The sequence below is a fragment of the Oxyura jamaicensis genome, chromosome 14 (genome assembly GCF_011077185.1).
Source record: "Oxyura jamaicensis isolate SHBP4307 breed ruddy duck chromosome 14, BPBGC_Ojam_1.0, whole genome shotgun sequence".
NCBI classification, from domain to species: Eukaryota; Metazoa; Chordata; class Aves; order Anseriformes; family Anatidae; genus Oxyura; species Oxyura jamaicensis.
In genome coordinates this window covers 4,248,550-4,266,865 of record NC_048906.1, presented here as the reverse complement: position 1 = coordinate 4,266,865, position 18,316 = coordinate 4,248,550, and the positions used below count along the sequence as shown (strand labels likewise).

Sequence of the window (18,316 nt, the reverse complement as noted above, 5' to 3'; positions counted from 1 at the left end):
CCCCAACTTGTTGCAGTTCTGTTGGCTGCTTCTCCATGACTCCATGAACTGCGACCTGCATCTCTGCTTCCTCCGATGTTCTGTTGCTGATCGCCTACAACCTACCTTTCCTGAGGGAATTAAAGAAATATATCAGACCCACTCCTTTAGAGGACTTCAGTAACTGATGAGTCACTCAATCATACCTTGAAATGTGACGTTTTATTTCAAAGTGGCACTGCAGGTAGTGCAATAAAGCCAAAAAACATTGCATTCCTTTGCAGCGTTTGTCATTATCATTTGGCTCAGCAGCACAAATCTATGAGAAATAGAGATACATGATACAACAGAAGCAAAATGAGGAAGAAAATATGTGGAAAGGAAATGTCTGAAGAAAAGCTTAAATTAAATTCTAGCTAGTATACGAATGACAGATCTATAACATTCCCAGTTCTCCCAGATAATTCTCTTGTGCAGAACATTAACAAACAGGGCATGTACGTTCCCATCGATGAGCACTTACACTTCAGTGCCTTGAGTAGCACTAATGTCAGACAAATGTTCAAAGGAGGCCTCTCAACCAATTACAGACTGGAGCAGTCTAGCAATGAATAATATCATAGCCTACCTAGCCTTATCTGATGGCTCTGATTGTCTCACCATTTTTTTCCCCCCAGGATCCTGCATATCCCTTCTCTACCTCTAGGCATGTGACATGAAATTTTCAAAGGCACAAATAAGTTTGTTACTGATTTCTATTCAAACTGATTCGATTCAAAACCATTGACCTTCAGGGTGACCTTCAGTTATTCAATCTGTGAGTGGTTTGGTTTCTAATCTGTGAAAAAAAGGAAAGAAAACTTTTTCCTCCTTTTTTTCCCTTGTTTGAAGACAGGCTTGGGAAAAATGTACCATTTCTTGCTAGAAGAATGTATGGTGATAGCGCAGTAGAGTTCTACTGTGGCTTACACTGGTAGTGCAAGAAGGATGGATCATTTTTTCTCAGCGTGTCTATGAAGAAATAAAGTATTTGAAAAGAAAAGCCAGAAAACTAATGAAGAACTTGCTAAAGTGCAGCCAAAGGTTACCTTGCTCATCAATTTTGCACTGATGGTACTTGGGCACAGAAACTAATTGCTAGTCAAGATACTCTATTCATTTGTCTTCCTTCTAAACGTGTTTATTCTTCATGTACATCACTTGATTTGATTTGCACGAGGTAAAACATTCACAAGTGATGTTTCTATCCTGTAAGAGATAGGTTTTAATTTTTTACTTATTTACTTGTTTTTCTGGCAGAGCTTCTCAACTGCAAATAAAGAAACAATTGCAAGTCTTTTGGTGATAAGCTAGTGCTTCTCTTGCATTCCTCCAACTTATAAGAGTTGATCCTGAAAATAATTGTATATAATGAAACTTTCTAACTTCATTTAACTTGCTTTTATATTCCTGTAAATACTATACAGAACTAAATACAGAGAAAAAAATGCCTGTTCCTGAAGCTGCATAAGCTTGAGTTTTCACAGTGCATCACTCTCCTGACAGAAAACACTGATGATTCCAGCTCAAAGTATCCTGAGGGTTCTCAGTGTATATAAAATATGCAGAATTAACCACTATCTGTGCCTGCTGCTCAATATCTGCCTGTCTGCAGTCCATACTAAGGGATCTCTTTGTTGTATGAATGTGACTGAAAAGTATGGTAATGCTACATTGTAGGAAAATCAAAGCCCTGTACAAGCCTCTGTTATGTCACAACATAGAGTAAAATCTTTTAGGCTCTTTCTCTATGCAAAAATATGGGGAGGACAATGTAATACAAAAACAGGCAATTTATTCCTGGCAGCAAGTTCATCTTCTTTCAGTTCTCTTTCACCAAAGAACTATTATAGTTCTGTCTTCTTCAAAAGCAGGAGAGGTGAGCTAACCACTTACAAGGAAACCCAGTGTGAAGCCAAGAATGCACAAAATGAATTTTGATACCCTTTTTTGCTTGAGATATTTGTAGTTGCTCCTTCTTCCAAATACATCCCATAAAATGGCTTGATTACTAAAAACAAGATCACTAAGACCAATGCAGAGTAACAAATGAAAATGATGGCTTATTACAAACTTATTTTTATATGGTCACATGTCCCTCAATTCCAGCAGCCTATCTCTTTTCCTTTTGTAAGGAGTGAAAACAAGAAGGGTATCAAACTTGAAAATATATTATTCCTTCATCACTAAAAATAAATCTTCTATTTATTTTTCCAAGCTCTCTATTGAGATGTTATCCAAGAAATAAAGCTCACTGCCGAGTCTAAATACACTTGATACTCAAAAAGAAATACCACCCAGAAATACAATTGGAAATACAATTTTGTCTGTTCATTATTGAGCATGTATCAGAAATGTAGTCATTCTTAGCAAAAAGAAAGCATAAAATTCAGAAACCTTTCCCAAGCCATATGTTGACTTGAGCTTGTGGTAACTGCCAGAATGAAGCAGGAAATAAACCTGTGTGCTCTGGGATTTGAAAAGTGCTTAATTTCAAAAATCCACCTTGATATCGGCCTGCAAAAGAGAAAAAACTTCAGAACTAATCTGTGCCTTGTCACAATGCTTCCTGTGTTTAAAAATCAGAGAGGATTCTTTTGCAAGAGAAACTGGAAAGTCCTGAACAACAGATGATGTGTTTATTTAAAATGTTATAAACTTTTATGAGCAAAGCAATCAAGGCTGACGGCTTTGTTAGACTTCTTTCCTCAACTTCTTAGCAAATTATCAGGTGTAGCAGATGAACCACCTGCTCCCAAGTAAAACTTGTATGGTGGACCTGATTTAGGAAATCATTTATGAAGTAGGAGCAGGGCTTTTTATAAACTGACAAGAAAACTTATTTAATCTCCCTTGCCTTTTTAGTAATCCCCTCTTCAGTCACAATCTCTCTAATTACCTGCTGTTGGACCATTTTTCTCAGAAATCTCTCCAAACCATGTCTGGTTTATTTCCCGTAGCAAATAGTTCTGCTTTTAGCTAATTTTATAAAACACTGGATGTGTTTGCTGAGTAAATTTTTCAGCAACCCTCTGGCAGTGATGAGCTGACTCAAACATTAGGGTTTCTGTCTTGAACATGTATCATCTGTAACTAGCTAATAATTCTCTCCTAGATTGTCACAATGGCTTCATGTTCTTTTCTTGAAAATATGCTTTTTCAGTTGCTTTGTCAGAGTCTCCTTAGGTCACCTTGGTGGCTATGCCATTAACCTTGGGCTTATCTATCAATTACAGATTTCAAAAGTGTCTGTATACAGTTTTTGGTATCATACAAAGTAAGTTATGAAAAGCTTGACTCCGTGCAACTCTTCAGCATTAGAGGAGTAAGGCCTTAAGATATTGAAAAACCTTCATATATTTTCTATGTGGGGCTTCAATGAATAATAATAAAAATAATAGTAATAAAAAAGGATAATAATGATGGATTATAATCTTCCAGTGTCTGATCAAGGGTTGCTATGTGCCCTGCGTGTTACTGTCCTAAACCTTCTTGGTGTATCAGAAGTTGAGCAGTTGTTGTCTGAGGTTCTTTTCATCCTGAAGGAGGCTTGAAATTACCATTCCCTGCAATGACTTTTTGGATGATAGCAGCAAGGAAAAGTAATTCTCTGAAAGGAAAAAAAAAAAAAAAAAAAAAAAAAAAAAAAAAAAAAAGAAGTGGTGATCTGTTTTGGGAACGTGAATATTCATGGTGGTGTCACAGGTCTCGTTTATCATCCCTTCCACACAGTATGTGTAGAAAATGAGAAGGGGACAAAGTGCAAGTGCTTGCTAAAGTAGGAATTACTATTTATTAATCTCTGCTTTTGTGTAGTACAAAGAGAGAAGTTCAGTTCTGTGCTGAAATGTCATTGTAGTTTTAATTATTTATTTTTGTCCAGGTGTGTTTTGTAGGCACTTGTTATGTCTGCCTTGAGGGATTTAAATCTGTAAGTACCATCTGTTGCTGTTCGGTGTGGACACATGGGTAAAGAATATGATATTAGTGGAGATAGGTGTGTTGTATGGCTGCTGCAACTCACATTATTCAGTCTCTGAACAGAGTGCCTGCTTCCATCATGCTGCCGACTGATTACCATTTTGTGTCAATCCAACAGAATAATCAACTAAATTAAAATCATGAGCAAAAAAACACACTTAAGCTCAGTTTGTGCTTTAAAAAATGTGAAGAAGGGAAAGTCTACTCTCCTCCAGAAGCATTTAGATATTTGTGCCCTAAGAAAAAGGCTGATCCATAGATTCTTTCTTTCATGTAGTTTCTTCTTTCAGTCGTGTAATGAGCTGTTAGTCAAATGAGCTGCTAGTTCAAGCCTTCGAAATGCATGGGGAAACAAGATTAGCCAGTGAACACACACCCTGAAAATATCCTTAATGTATTCCAGGAGTGTTTGTTCTGCTCCCAGTGAAGGAGTTACTAGGGGATGAGTTTGCAGGGAGCACCCCCTCAGCCATCCCTTCTGTGCTGCTCCCCCTGTGAGAGTTGTTTTCTGGAGGAGGCCAGAGCCACAGCTCGTCCCACAGGGCCTGGTGATAAATGAAGTGGGGACTGCGACTTCTCTGAGCCGTGTCACAACAAGACGTCTCACTCTCCTTCAGTAATTTTCTTTGCCAGCTTAATCACAAAAACATTTTTCCAACCAGCTTGCTCAGGGACATGAAGATAAATTGTAGCGAAGGTTTAATGTTTATTATAATTTAGTGTTTCATTCAAAATGAAGTAGCACATGCCTGTAGTCCCTGTGTGAATGGCCATTTCTTAAACCCTTGCTCCATGCTTTCAAACGACAAGCTTATTATTATTTTGCAGTCCATCTGCCCTCCTACTTTGTTTCTAGGTCTCCCTCTTCCCTAAACTGGCTTATCCAAAATTTTGCAGCACTTTGTTCAAAATCTGCATCTGTTGGGCCTGTTCATGTTCCTCCCTGCGCCTGATGTTTCCTCTAGCCCCAGTGACCATGTCTTTGCTGTTTCTGCATCCAGTTCTGGAGCCTGGGTGCTGCAGGCCCAGACTGTGAGAACATACCCAGCCTTGTAATTGATGAAAAGATCGAGGTGTCATGACCAGGTGATTTAATAAAGCTAATGCCTGAATTTCTGTCATTCCAGAGGTCAAATGAGGTGTCATTCCACAGAAAGAGCCTGGGGTGACCATGCTTCTAATTTGTTGGGCATTTAAAATCAAATGAGATAAGATGAGACTTGGGTCCCAAGTTTAGCCTTAGCAAGCATTAACACTTCTAGCCTGGAGAGAGGTGGGTAGGTGAGAACCTTCCACTTGTGTTGTCTCCTTATCTGTGTATTTTTCTGGCAGTTCTTTGGCTCTTGAAGCATTCTCTATTTTCTTTCCTCCCTTCCCCTCTTTCCTCCTTCCCTGCTTCCTTCTCACCAACTCCACAGCATGTGGCCATGATAAACAAAAACATTCACAGTTTTAACAGAAGAATAATAAAACTATGGGTTGACTCTTGTACTTTCCTCAATCTTCCAGTAGAAACCTGAATCCAGAGCATATTTATTGTTCTGGCTTAAAGCCAGAGTCTGTATTTACTTCTGTGAGTGGCTAAGGAGTTGCGGCTTTTAAATAACTGTAAGCCTTCAGTAGCATGATACATTACGATGTGAAATTGCTATTTTTTAAATTAAAGATATGAAGTCCCCTTGTGGCTTTCTGCTCTGGCCAGAGCAGATTAGCAGTAGTTCATGCTGAGGGAGGGTTACTGCTCAGCTTTCCTGGGGAGAAGCACTAGACTGAATGGGCAAAATCTGACCCTCCTTGCTCTTCCTTCCCTGTACGAGATCCTTGTCCTCCTTAGGAACCAGGATAGAAGGAGCAAAAATCAGGCTTAATTATAATGACTGAAGGGCTCTTATCACTCAATATAGATCAGCCTTTAAGGGATGTAGCAAAATTCAGTTTTCTCCCTGCACCATGCAGCCTCTGACTTTCAGCCAATGAGTCCAAATGAAATGTTTTTCCATAAATTGCCTTTATGTAGAGAAATTACACGTTTTAATTGAGCTGCTGTTTTATTTTTATTTTTTTAAATGTTTCATTTTGTATTTACATGGGGTTTCTGCAGGCATTTTCTCTGTATTTTCTGGTTGGGTGCTTCCAAAAAAATCCTTATTATAGGAAGGAAAGATTCTACCCATGACAGGATAAGCCTGAATCCATGAGTAAATCAAGCTGTTCTGTAGCCTAAGAATACATATGGTAATTTTGATTAGTAGCTCTATATGGATAGTGTCAATTTCTTCTGCTTCCTTGAGTATGAAAAATTCCATGTTAAATCGCATCCCCCATGTGTTTTACTGTTTATACATATTACTGCTGTCACATTGCTAGGACATCATTGTAAGAAGGGGAGAAAAAGCGCGAGAGAGAAATTTATTGACCAACTTGTCTCAATCAAAAAACAGTATGAAAATTGGCTTTTCCCACATTTAGCAACATTTCCATTAGCTGTTCTAAGCATCAGCCTTGGGACTTTCAGCACAAGTTATTTTTTTTCCCCAAATAGGACAAAATTGTGAATAATTCAGAGATGTCTTTCATTTATTTAATTGCACAATAGCTGCTGGTAGTTTTATATCTATCATCATACAAGTCTGATGCCATGTGCCTTTAGCTGCCTATAAGACTGTCCTGAATGAAATGTAGATTAATTTTTCTGTGCATTTTTTTTCTTTCTTCTTAACAGCGAGCTGCCTCATTCCCCTCAGAATCTTCTAGCCACTCTGAATTCCTCATATAGCCGCAGTGTGATGCTTTCCTGGGTGCGTCCTTTTGATGGAAACAGCCCTGTTCTCTACTACATGGTCGAGCTCTCCGAGAACAGTGAGTAAAGTCAAATATTTTTCAACCTCATATACTTTTTAATTATTCAGCCTTCTTGCAGACTTAGCTTTTACCAGAGCTACCAACAAAATATTATTGTAATTTTCTAAATGAGAGAGAGTTTGCGGGGAAGTCCTGGGTTTTACACCCAGCTATTAACATCCTGAAATATTTGAAAAAGAAAAAAAAAGTTCTGATACGGTGAATTTGCTATACAGGAAAGCCTTAGTTCCACCTCCAGCCAGCCTGACTTCAGGCATGTCAGCTCATCCTTCAGTGCTTCTATTTGACATCTGTAAAATAGCAGGAGTCATATTTATTTCTTTCCATTGTTGTCTTTTGCTCTGGGTTCATAGATATCCTGATGCATTCAGAGCCCCAATTTCACTTGAAAAGTGCAGGCAGTATGATAATACAAGGAACTGATGGTCTGTCAGAGGAATAAACTTGGATGTCAATAGGAGCAACTGTCATATCTGTATATGGTTTCATATGTTTTCTCCACTTTCTCTAGGCTTTTATTTCATACCCTTCTTTTAAGTAGATGGCTGAGCACACAAAGCTGCAAAATATACAAATATCTAGCTTCATGGATTGCATACCTGGTCTTTGTGAATGCCCACTTCTCACAATTTTGTCATGCTGCATGTCTGGTCCTTTGTGGCTGTCAGTTTGCAAGGTTATTCAGGGACACTGCTAAATGCTTCTTTCTGAATTGATTGAAAGATGAGGTTATATGGAAATCAGTCACCTTGGCAATACTTTCTAATCTCTGTCACCCTAGGAACTGGAAATCCAAGCCTAGCAATTGATGAAAAAATTAAGAGCATCACTTCTTCTGACATGTGGAAATTAGCCACTGCATAACTGAATGTGAAACAGTGCTGATTTATTATTATCTAGAGAGTAGCATTTTGTTTTGCCACACAGGGAGTTTGAGATGAAGCTTGAGCTTCCAATCACATAAACACTTGTGCTTTGCAGGCCGGAGTACCTAACTTTTCAGATATAGAGGTCCCAGAACTGATGATCTTGACATCTCTTGAGCAAAGTGCAGTGTTCTAACGGAAATCTCAAGTCATGCCTAGGACCACTGTCCTTAAAACAGTTTTCTTAGAGCAAAGACTCCTGATTTATTTATTTATTTATAATCAATGACTCAGAAAATTCACAGTGTTCTGGGCTCCTGGTTCCCACGCCACTGCACCTTTTTATCACCATCTGTTTTCTCATCGCTCTTCTCTCTCTTTCTCTTCCTATTGCTTACAGGCCAGTACTGCATGTTTGCTTTTCCTTACATGTTCTTTCACCCAAGGTTGTTACCCTCATGTTTCATGGCTCCCAGTGGCTTTGACAGATATGAGTTAATAAAATCCCAGTCTGAGGACATGACGCAAAGATACTAGAGCTGTGTTTATGTGGAGGCAGCAAAGAGCTGACTGTGCATATGCACTTGGGGCCATAAGAGAAGAGGCAACTCACTTGGTGTCCTGGTGAGGTTTGGAAGGTCTTTCAGTGTCTTCATTGCAAGAATGTTTTGCAGTTCTAGTAAGGGAATGGGGTAGATATGCCATCATTTCAAAAATGCTATAATTTACTTGCTGAAATCTGTAGAAGGCTCAGCGAAAATCAACAATAGTTCTCCAGAAATTATGCAGACAGTCTCTCAGAACTCCACGGGATCCTGTGAACTCTCGCTTGCTCCATGATAGATCCAATAATTTTGGCTGATGGCATTGCAATCAACCACTGAGAGAGTCTCATTATCACAAATCATAGGTATGTTTACTTCAGCAAGCTTGCAGCTGCAAAAACCAAACACAGACAAGTCTTCTTGTGCATTGAGCATCTGAACTCCCAGAAATATTCTAGATCTTGCTCTCCTTTGATTTTTCATCTCTATATTTACTTTGCTTTAATGCCTGGTCTCTAAATGGTTACTCATAGAAGTAGGACAGGGAGGAATTTAAGCCCCTGAATATTCCACTTTTACTGTGCTCTCTAATTTCATGTTATTGCTCAGCTTTAGAGATGTCAACAGAATAGTGGAACAATGTCAGCAGTGACTTTGGTTTGCAAAGCTGACTTTGTCTACATACCATCACTGTCTTGTTTTGCTTTTATTTTCTTGAAGTGTTTGTTTTTGAGGGTCATTTTGATCTCAGTAGCATGTAGTCAGTATCTAGTTTCTACAGACCTTCCACTCCTTTGGAAAACAGCATATTTCCTTGGTGCTGTCATGTTCCCCCCCCAACCCCCATGTGATGTTCATGAATGAAGCTGACATTTGATCTTAAGTAGGTATAGTTTTGTCTGATATGACTGTGCAGAATCTCTCTTTGCTTTTCAAAGAAAACTTCCTTTCAGGTTTTCCATCGGTCCCATTTGTGCTGCAGAAAGAGCAACTGTCAGGGATTCGGCATGTGCCCTCCGTGTGCTCACATCCTTGTGTCTGTAGCTCTTTCACTGTCAGCAGCAGTGCAATATGCTTAACATCCCAATCCCAGTTTGTTTTCACACATCTAAAGGTTAGGGAGGGACATCAGAATTACGATTTATTTTAGCAAATCTTCATAGGAGACTTTATTCTTGGATCTGTGGAGATTTAATACATGGGTTTTGCTTTACTGTTACAGGTGCCAAAATGTAGCCTAGTTTTGTTCATTCTTTTAGCTGTTTTGCTTTGAATTATTTCCTAATAGCATTTAGGATCCATTGTACATTTTGAAGCACATACCATAAGTGAATACATAATAACAGTATCTGTTTCAGAGAACTAGCTGAAGAGGGTTCAAAATAATGAGTGTAGATTTCAGGGGACTAATTACTAGCTACATTAGAGAGAGGCGTGTCAATCCACCTGGCATGGATTAGAACTCCTTTTCATTAATTTCAATTCAGTAAAGAGATATAAAAACCTTATTTTAATTAGAGGAAAAAAACAGTGACAGATCGTGCACATAAATTGCTGGAAATATGAACAACTCCAGTCACCAAGTCACCTAATTTTTAAAATGAATGTATTTGGCACAATGTAATAATTCTCAAATTACAAGTATTCACAGTAGACTGTGTCTGTGGGTGATTTGAGACATATGGCCTTAAACATTTGGGGGCAAATTTATAATCTAATTTGAAAAGCACAGTTCCAGGGAAACACAGTCATTAAGTATTCCTGCCCACACAGAGCTGGGAAAGTGAACCTCCATTTGAAATAGGATTTTCAAATAAATAGTAGCATGTGTTGTTATTTGCACTAACATAATTTGTGGATGTTTTGTGACCTGTTTAACCCCTGTTGCAGCATACCGAGGAATTCCTGTGGAGGATCTTCATAGGGTTAGAAGGAATTCCATATATTTTATTCCAAAAAAAAGTTTAGATTTCAAGGATTAATCAGAAATGATGCTGACTTTTTTTTTTTTATCTGAACAAGTGAATTAATACTTGGAGAATTCTGCTGAGTACAGTTAACATAAAAGCCCATTTTTGTTTTATTGTATTCTGGGATATCTGTGCGATGTAATGATACAACTCTCCCTATTCATCACGCCATTTCAATGAGGAGATAATTAAAGCTCCTATGAAGAGCATCTGTACTAGCTTAACTGAAAGTCTGTGAGTTGTCTTGCTGAATTTGGTAGGAATATTCAAATGATAAAAATTGAACACAGAGGTAAATCTTTGCAAAAAATCAAAGCAAAACTCTGTTGTTTGTTACAACAGTGATGCAGGCCTATATATGATAGTGCAAACAGATACCTTTTCTCAGACCAGTGGTATACCTCGTTGAAGTCCTACCAACGGAAAGAAGAGCCAATTCATTTTTATTTAAACTTTTTGCAATACCATATTGTCATGAAAGACTAATTCAGTAAACTCCAGTAGGACAGTAAATTCCAATAGTACTGTCAGTGCTAAACCCCTGGAGAAGAAAGGAGATGGAAGTGTACTCCAAAGCTGCAAAAATTAGATTTCTGCAATAGACTTATTCTGTAATATCAAATTGGAAATGATTCTTGAAGAACTTGCAATTAGTGCAAGAGTTGTGAGGTAGACAGGAAAATATAGAAGAAATGCTTCTTGGTAGGTGAGTAACCAGTGTTATCAAACATATCACAAATGCATCCAAAAATTCTTAACAGAACAGAAGTCATTTCTCAAAGGTGAAAAATCATATTATAAGCTACAGAATAGCCTGTGAGATTCTTGGTTTCCAATAAATTAACTCGGAGAGGACATCGAAGTTAATTCAAAATACCCAATATCCTTAAGAAGACAGACAACTAAACATGAAAGTTTTTCAGAGAGTGGCAATTACAGCAGAAGAGCAAGCAAGCAAAGCCCAGCGTACTTTCTGGGCAGCTTAAGTTAAATGAAGGATTAGTGGAGTCTGTTCAATATAACAGAGATTTATTTAATAGTTTGACCTGGCAAGTCTCTTGTCACCGTGGAACTTCTCCAGGCTTCCTGGGACAGGCAAGTGACAGTCATCCCTGAAGGAGAAGAGAGTCAGTGTTAAAAATGTTATGGAACGTTTCCAATGCTAGAATTACTTTTCTACATGCTAAAATGAACTTCTGTAAAATGCTGGGGTTTGTTCTGGATTTAAGGTGGGGAAACAGCTTCTCAAAATGTTTAGTTTATTAATTGTCAAGAAAAAAAACTTGACATTTAAATTTTAAAGATACTCTGAACACTCAGTGCATCCACTGCTCCATGAGCAAGCAAATCCCCCCCAAACCACTTTCCTTTACAAATCAGAGTGCCCAAGAGATGAATAGGCTTCGTTTATATTAGTTTTCAGTTTAATCTCTCTTCCTACTAGATCTTTTATCTTCCACCAGAAGAGGAAAAAGAATAAATAAAGTATTCTACAGATGCAGCATATAAACAGAGCAAAGCCCCAAGGTGCTGAAGAGATTAATAGGCCCTGTTGTTGAATCAAACTGCTCACTACATTGAACTGCTTGGGTTAAGCACTCTCAGGTGGTGTTTACACTAGCAGTAAGCAAATGAAACTGATTTGCTCTAGGAAATGGACCACTACCCAAGTAGCTCATACAAGGGTATTTTGCTCTCTTAGTGTTGTCTGTTCTTCCGTTTTCTTAATGCAGCTGCTTCAGGCAGCTTACTAAGTCAGCCATACCTTAACTTTAGCTTATCTTGATTTGTTACAGTGCACTCTGGATGTAACAAGGTAAACAGTTGTTTGTAAAATCTCAGGAGAAGCTTGATTAAAGAAAGAAGGAACTAGAGTGCACACAACTCCTAGCCAATGTCAGCACAGGTATCCTTCTTCTGAGTGCTTTCTAAAAGAAGCCCAGTGTTCAGCTAAGATGAATTGCGCTCCAGATCTTGCAGCAGAAGCGACTGATGGCAAATCAACAACAATCGGCAATGATGGAACTTGACTGCTGTGCAAATGTCCCTCTCCAGCATTCCCAGTATTCTGCCGTGTCAGTTTTCCTGTTAAAAAAGACTTTCTTCTCAGAAAGCCATTACTGGAGTAAATATATCCTGAATAGATTGAAAATGCAGTGTTTGTAACCCAAAAGGCATCACACTCCAGTGGACTTAAACCTGCTAAGGAATCTGCCAGAAATGCACTAAATTAGTGGTTTACATCTTGGTGTGAAGTTTAGCAGCTTTCCACATTTGGGACATCTCATCTTCATTTTCAGGCAGACGTCTAGGTCACCTGCCAGGAGCTGCTATGCACTTCTGATGAGCAACATGCACAGATATGTTGCCAAAATCTACAGCTAGCTCCTCAGTAATTTCCAAAAGTGTTTGTAATTTTGAGCAGGGAGCATGAAAACAGCTGGTATTATTTAAAATCTGAACAAATCTTTAAGTTGGCTGATTCCATTGCTGTACTGTTGGAATGCAGACCAAATGTCACGTCTCCTTGACGGTTTCAGTCGTGACTTTGGAGAGAATATATGACATCAGCCCAGGAAAAAAAGAAGTCAGTATATTTAATTTTCAACATGTTTCATTTCTGACCTCTTTGAAAACTTGAAAATATAGTTTGGGCATCAGAGGAGCTCGGCATGTGAAGTATGTGAACTGACAACAAGGGTTTTATGGTACTGCTGGGACTGTTTATATCAGGGAACCGTCCTAGGAAATGATTAGACTGAATGCCATATACTATCTCTAGGAAAAAAAATTGCAGACACAGGATCTGCAGCAGAAGCTTTCTCAGGTCTTACAGCAAAGGGCTGATTTGGCAGAGAGCATAATGCTTCTACACCTGCCTGCAAGCTGGGTACAACGATATTCCAAACTGCCTGTGAATTTCATTACAGTCCTTCCACCAGAGCCACTCATGGGTGTGGTGTTGTAATGGCCTGCCAAACAGATGGGTTGTGAAATACACAGCCCATCTGTCTTTATCATGCTTGTTTCCTCTTTTATTAAAATGTTAATGAATATAGTTTTTATTTATTATGCCATGACATGTGCAGCATCACTTTCCAGTAGACAAATGTGCAATCTGCATAACCGTGTGGGCTGACAGGAAGATTTCTTTCGCTGAAAAAGAAACTTCTTCCTAAAGTTCCTCTGAGGAAAACAAACACAAAGAGCTCTGTGCAGTCAGAGACAATTTCTCACTTCTGCAGCGCTTTTAACAAGCACTCCGATTTGTCTCAAATGTTAATTATTCCAACAGATTCTCCCTGGAAGGTTCACCTATCAAATCTTGACCCCAAAATGACTGGTGTCATTGTGAGTGGACTAACTCCAGCCCGAACCTACCAGTTTAGGGTGTGTGCGGTTAACCAGGTGGGAAAAGGCCAGTACAGCTCTGAGACCAGCAGGTACAGTAAAAATACATTCCTGTGTACTCTGCAAAAAAAAAAAATAAAAAAAAAAATGCTGACTGTTGTGAGTGAATAGCATAAAGTTATCTTTTGCACAGTAACTGGGAAGTGGAGCAGTTATCATTACCCAAGCCTCTGGAGAGTGCTCTGCAGCTGCTAGTAATTGGTGATAATGGCAATTAGGTGATGCAGGATATCAGCACACAATGGGAGAGGTGCCCTTGTATTTCTAGTGTATCAGTTGAACAGAATCTTGGAAGATGGTCAAATAAGTGTGTGCAACCCTAATATTTTTTTCTTATTGTGTTAAGTCACTGCAGTTAGCCCTGGAAGGAGTACAGCTTTCACCCAATCATTGCAATGTCACTTCTGCAATTCACCCAGATGTGACATAGAAGGATGGCTTCATCAAATCTGGTTTCAAATGCATCCCCCTTCCTATGTGAACCGAAGCTTGCTGTGAGCTTGAATTGCAGAACAGCTGAACTCTAAATGGCTTTTTCAAAATGTAGGAGTTTGATATGAAAAATATTGAAAGAGCTGAAAGAAACAATTTGGAAGGAATCACAGACACTGGACCTGAGCTCTAACTCATTCAGGCTTGTAATCTTTTTAAAGAGTTGTAGCAGCCTGGGTGATTCAGAGAGAATAGGGTTACCTCAGCTGTCTGTCTTGTTGCTTGCTTAACTGATTTCTTATTATGTTGATTTGTAGTAACTATTTCATGCATGTCTTCAGCAGTTTGATCAGCATTATATTTCTTTCTAGTGATCAGACTTTGATAAACGATACTGGTTCACATGGAGTTGGATACATTAAATAGAAATGTTACCTATCATTTATTTCAACACCCACCTCCCTCACGTTGTTTTGTATTCAGGTTGATGCTGCCTGAGGAGCCACCTAGTGCCCCACCTAAAAACATAGTGGCCAGTGGGCGCACTAATCAGTCTATCATGGTCCAGTGGCAACCTCCTCCTGAAAGTGAACATAACGGAGTTCTTCATGGGTACATTCTAAGGTAAGTAATTTCCTGCCCTGGAAAGCCTGGAGCTCGATTCTTGTATGCATGAGAGAGTTCTTAATGCTGTGTTTGAATAAGGTATTGGAAAACTATTCTTAATTCCATTAAATATGTTAGTTATTATTTTAAAATGCCATTGCTGTGTTGGCTTATTACAGATGAGAAATTGCCTCTGTTCAAATGATCCCAAGGGTGCAGACATTTGAATTCTGGTCTGTCTTACTAAAGAGTTAGTGAACTCTGGTTTGTTTTTTACTCTGATAGCTACTCTGAATGGGCCTGCTGTGTGGACTAGCATCCTATGGAGACTCTCAGCATCCTGATATTTTTTTTTCCATTTTTAACGTGAAGTGAAGTGAAGCACCAAGAACTAGAAGTGTTTACAAGGGAAGTTGGTACAGTGCAGCCTATGCGTTACAGATGTATATGTGCATATTGCAATCTCAGCCTACTGCTAGAGAGGTCAATTACCTTACCAAAGTCATAAAGGGCTCCTGCTCTATGGAAGAGCAAGAATAGAATCAATAACCTTCAGTATTCTCCCCAACAAAATGGAGGGGGGGGGGGGGGGGGTAGGAATGACAGGTAATGCTTCATGGCAGACCTTGATCTGGTTTTGAAAACTGGTCAATTGAGTACGATTCTTTCAATCCCACCTGTATTTATTAAAGAGAAACAAAATTCATCCACACTCAATTCATCTACAGCCTACTGGCTTCCGACGTTTTGTGCGATGTTAGCAGCCAGCTAGGACCTTGCCTGTAGTAAGGGAGACACTACCTAAATCAGAGTGTTTGTAGAAGACTCCCAAGCACTGTACCACCACTGACATATTTCCAGCTGATGGTTACAGTCTATTGTAGACAGGTTGCTGACATTTTTAATGTAGTGTCGTCCAGACCTACTAAAATATGACTAAATGCTACAGTCTAAATGCCAACACCCTGTTCATTTTGTGCTCCTAGTTTTGGTGGCACGGGTGGAAATGTTTTTGTGATGTTAGTGTTGGTGAGTTCCCAAAATAGAACGTTCCTTCGCTCTTTAGGCAGAATTGAAGTCTGTTAATCTCCCTGTCACCTGCACAGAGCCTTTTACAGTAGTGAGCCACTTGTGCAAGTGCCTGTGGATTTAAGAGCTGGACTCAATTTGAAAGCTGTGCCGGTCATCAGTGACAGGTGGGGAAAGATGCTTTAGCTTCTGTCTATAGCTAAAAACCTGTCATGAGAGTTGGGTACCAGTTTGCACAGGGTACAAATGTTGTCTGTACAGTTCTTTCCTTCAAACCAACCTACCTGATGATAGGATTAACTCCTTAGCTACTCGTAGTGAGTTAACCAGTCTCAACATTAAGTCCTTTGAGAAAGCAATCCTATAGCCTCCCACTTCTGGCAATCTGTTCTGTTTTCTCTGTAGAGCATTTTCAGTGATGCCAACAATTATTAGCATAATTGAACCTGGTCCTCCCTATAACGTCTCTTTCCATTTTAATAGAGACTGATCATATTCATTATGGTCAATCTGTGAATATTTTTGATGTCTACGTGCTTTGTCTAGACCACGGAGAAAGCATTTAATCAAAAAGAATTTAAGATTATCATATAAAAGCACAACTGTCCCAGGCAATAAACCAAGCTGTTATTCTAAGTCAAAATACATGGCCACAACAATATGTGCACTGAAGAAAGGTCTTCCTGCACTGATTTCTGTAGTAGTAAGGTATAACAAAATGAAAACCACTGTGCATCCTACATACGCAATGCTGAAGACATGCAAGATACTAAATTGATGGAGCACCTGGTCTTTAAAAGTGAAGGTGCACTGCACAAGTCATACAGAGTATACATCAAAGTCTATGGTGAGAAAAATCATGAAGACATGACATTTCTGAACTGGCCTTCTTCCTCTGCCCTTTTTCTCACTGGCGGTATTGCATTTAGAGGAGTGCCATGCTAACAGCATAATAGATTAAATCACAGGAGCACTCCACACCTTGTCTGCTAGGTGTGAGACAAAACAGTGCTGCACAAAGAATTGACTTTGCCAGGATCCATGCAACCTTCACAGGAGACAAAAGAAAGGGGAAGGTAGATATATAAAATAGAAAAAGATGAAGACAATTCAATAAACTCAGCTGAGAGCTGATATTTCTTTGTTTCCACTTCCATTTCACAAATGGAATTGTAACATCACAGATGTTATTAACTATGACAAAATACAGTCAGGCAAGCAACTCCTCAACAGAGAAGAGGGGTTGTCAGTGATTAAGAACTGATCTCTTTATGAGGAGATTTTAGAACAAAATCTGTGGCTGAAGTACATGCAGAAGTTGTCTAGCTGTAGAAATTGCACCAATTTAACTCAGATAACTTAAGATCAGACTGTAAGATGTCAGTGAAATTGTTCTGTGCCAATAAGATTTTGGTGTTTATTGTGAAGCAAAAGATGAATATGAGCATGTACAAGTTGTGCGTGAATAAGAATTCAAATGTTCCTGCATTTGTCTGCTCTGTGGAACAGTAATGCCTCATACCCCTTACTTGGTCTCTGCATTTCTGATTTGATGTGAATTAGCACATTATAAGCATGTTTGTACCATTTTAATAAAGGAAGGAAAACAAACAGTATTATTCACATTCACAGATTTGCAGGGTTTGTTTGTTTTCTATAATTTATTTATTCTTCATAGTTTCTTGGCCTAAATAGATGCATCAAAAGGGCTCTGTTTTCTGCAAAGCAGTTTTTACAGGAGAAAATATATTCTATTTTCCAGCTTTCCATGCCTTAGTAGAAAGTTTATCAGGATGTCTACCACTCAGCCTTATTTGGTACAGCCCTCCTCCAGGAATTCTTGTGTTTAACTAGTCCTTCAATCTCAAATGTATTCAGTCCTTATTTTAATCATGATGTGAAGTGAATCCTGGTGGAAGCCAGAGATGGCAATGCCTGTAGCTTTAGAAGGTCAGAGCCTGCCTGAGTTCTTCCTTTTCAGATTTCAGAGAAGGAAAAAAAAACATTTCTCAAGCTGATTTACAGCAGCACCCTGATAAAAATCACACTGGGGCTATTTTTTCTCCTAAATCACTTTTTTTTTACTAGACAAGCCACATTTAAAAAGCTGTAATTTTTCCGCAGCCATAAAACAGGTTAAAATACCCATTTTGTTTAGGTCTATGCATGTAATCTCAGTGAGATCAGATTATAAATACTATAGCAGTCAAACAAGACGTGGTCTTATCAGCAGTTAGTTTAGTGTTTCTGATTATTTTTCATTATTCTTTGTATAATTCTGCTGTAAAAGTGTGGATATTGCCTCTTCACAAAGGAAGCTATTTTGCTGGTCAGGATATTTTCTATAATTGATACCAACTAATTAACAGCAAATTTTTCTTCCCATATGGTAGGTATCGCCTGGCTGGCCTCCCTGGAGAATACCAGTATAAGAACATCACCAGTGCAGAAATTAACTACTGCTTAGTGAAAGACCTGATCATTTGGACCCAGTATGAAATCCAGGTGGCGTCTTACAATGGAGCTGGGCTGGGAGCATTCAGCAGACCTGTGACAGAATACACTTTACAGGGAGGTGAGCAAATCGGAATTGTAT

The 18,316-nt window shown here is 38.9% G+C and overlaps 1 protein-coding gene across 2 annotated transcripts in view; it reads left to right on the top strand.

Moving 5' to 3' along the window:
• The window catches only part of SDK1 (sidekick cell adhesion molecule 1), a 393,889-nt gene that overhangs the window by 261,120 nt on the left and 114,453 nt on the right, over positions 1-18,316 (top strand). For both annotated transcript variants that reach the window (XM_035340049.1, XM_035340050.1), the window contains exons 15-18: positions 6,722-6,858; positions 13,538-13,685; positions 14,569-14,709; positions 18,114-18,295. In XM_035340049.1, the coding sequence (XP_035195940.1) occupies positions 6,722-6,858; positions 13,538-13,685; positions 14,569-14,709; positions 18,114-18,295 (608 nt within the window). The remainder of the gene's footprint in view (positions 1-6,721; positions 6,859-13,537; positions 13,686-14,568; positions 14,710-18,113; positions 18,296-18,316) is intronic.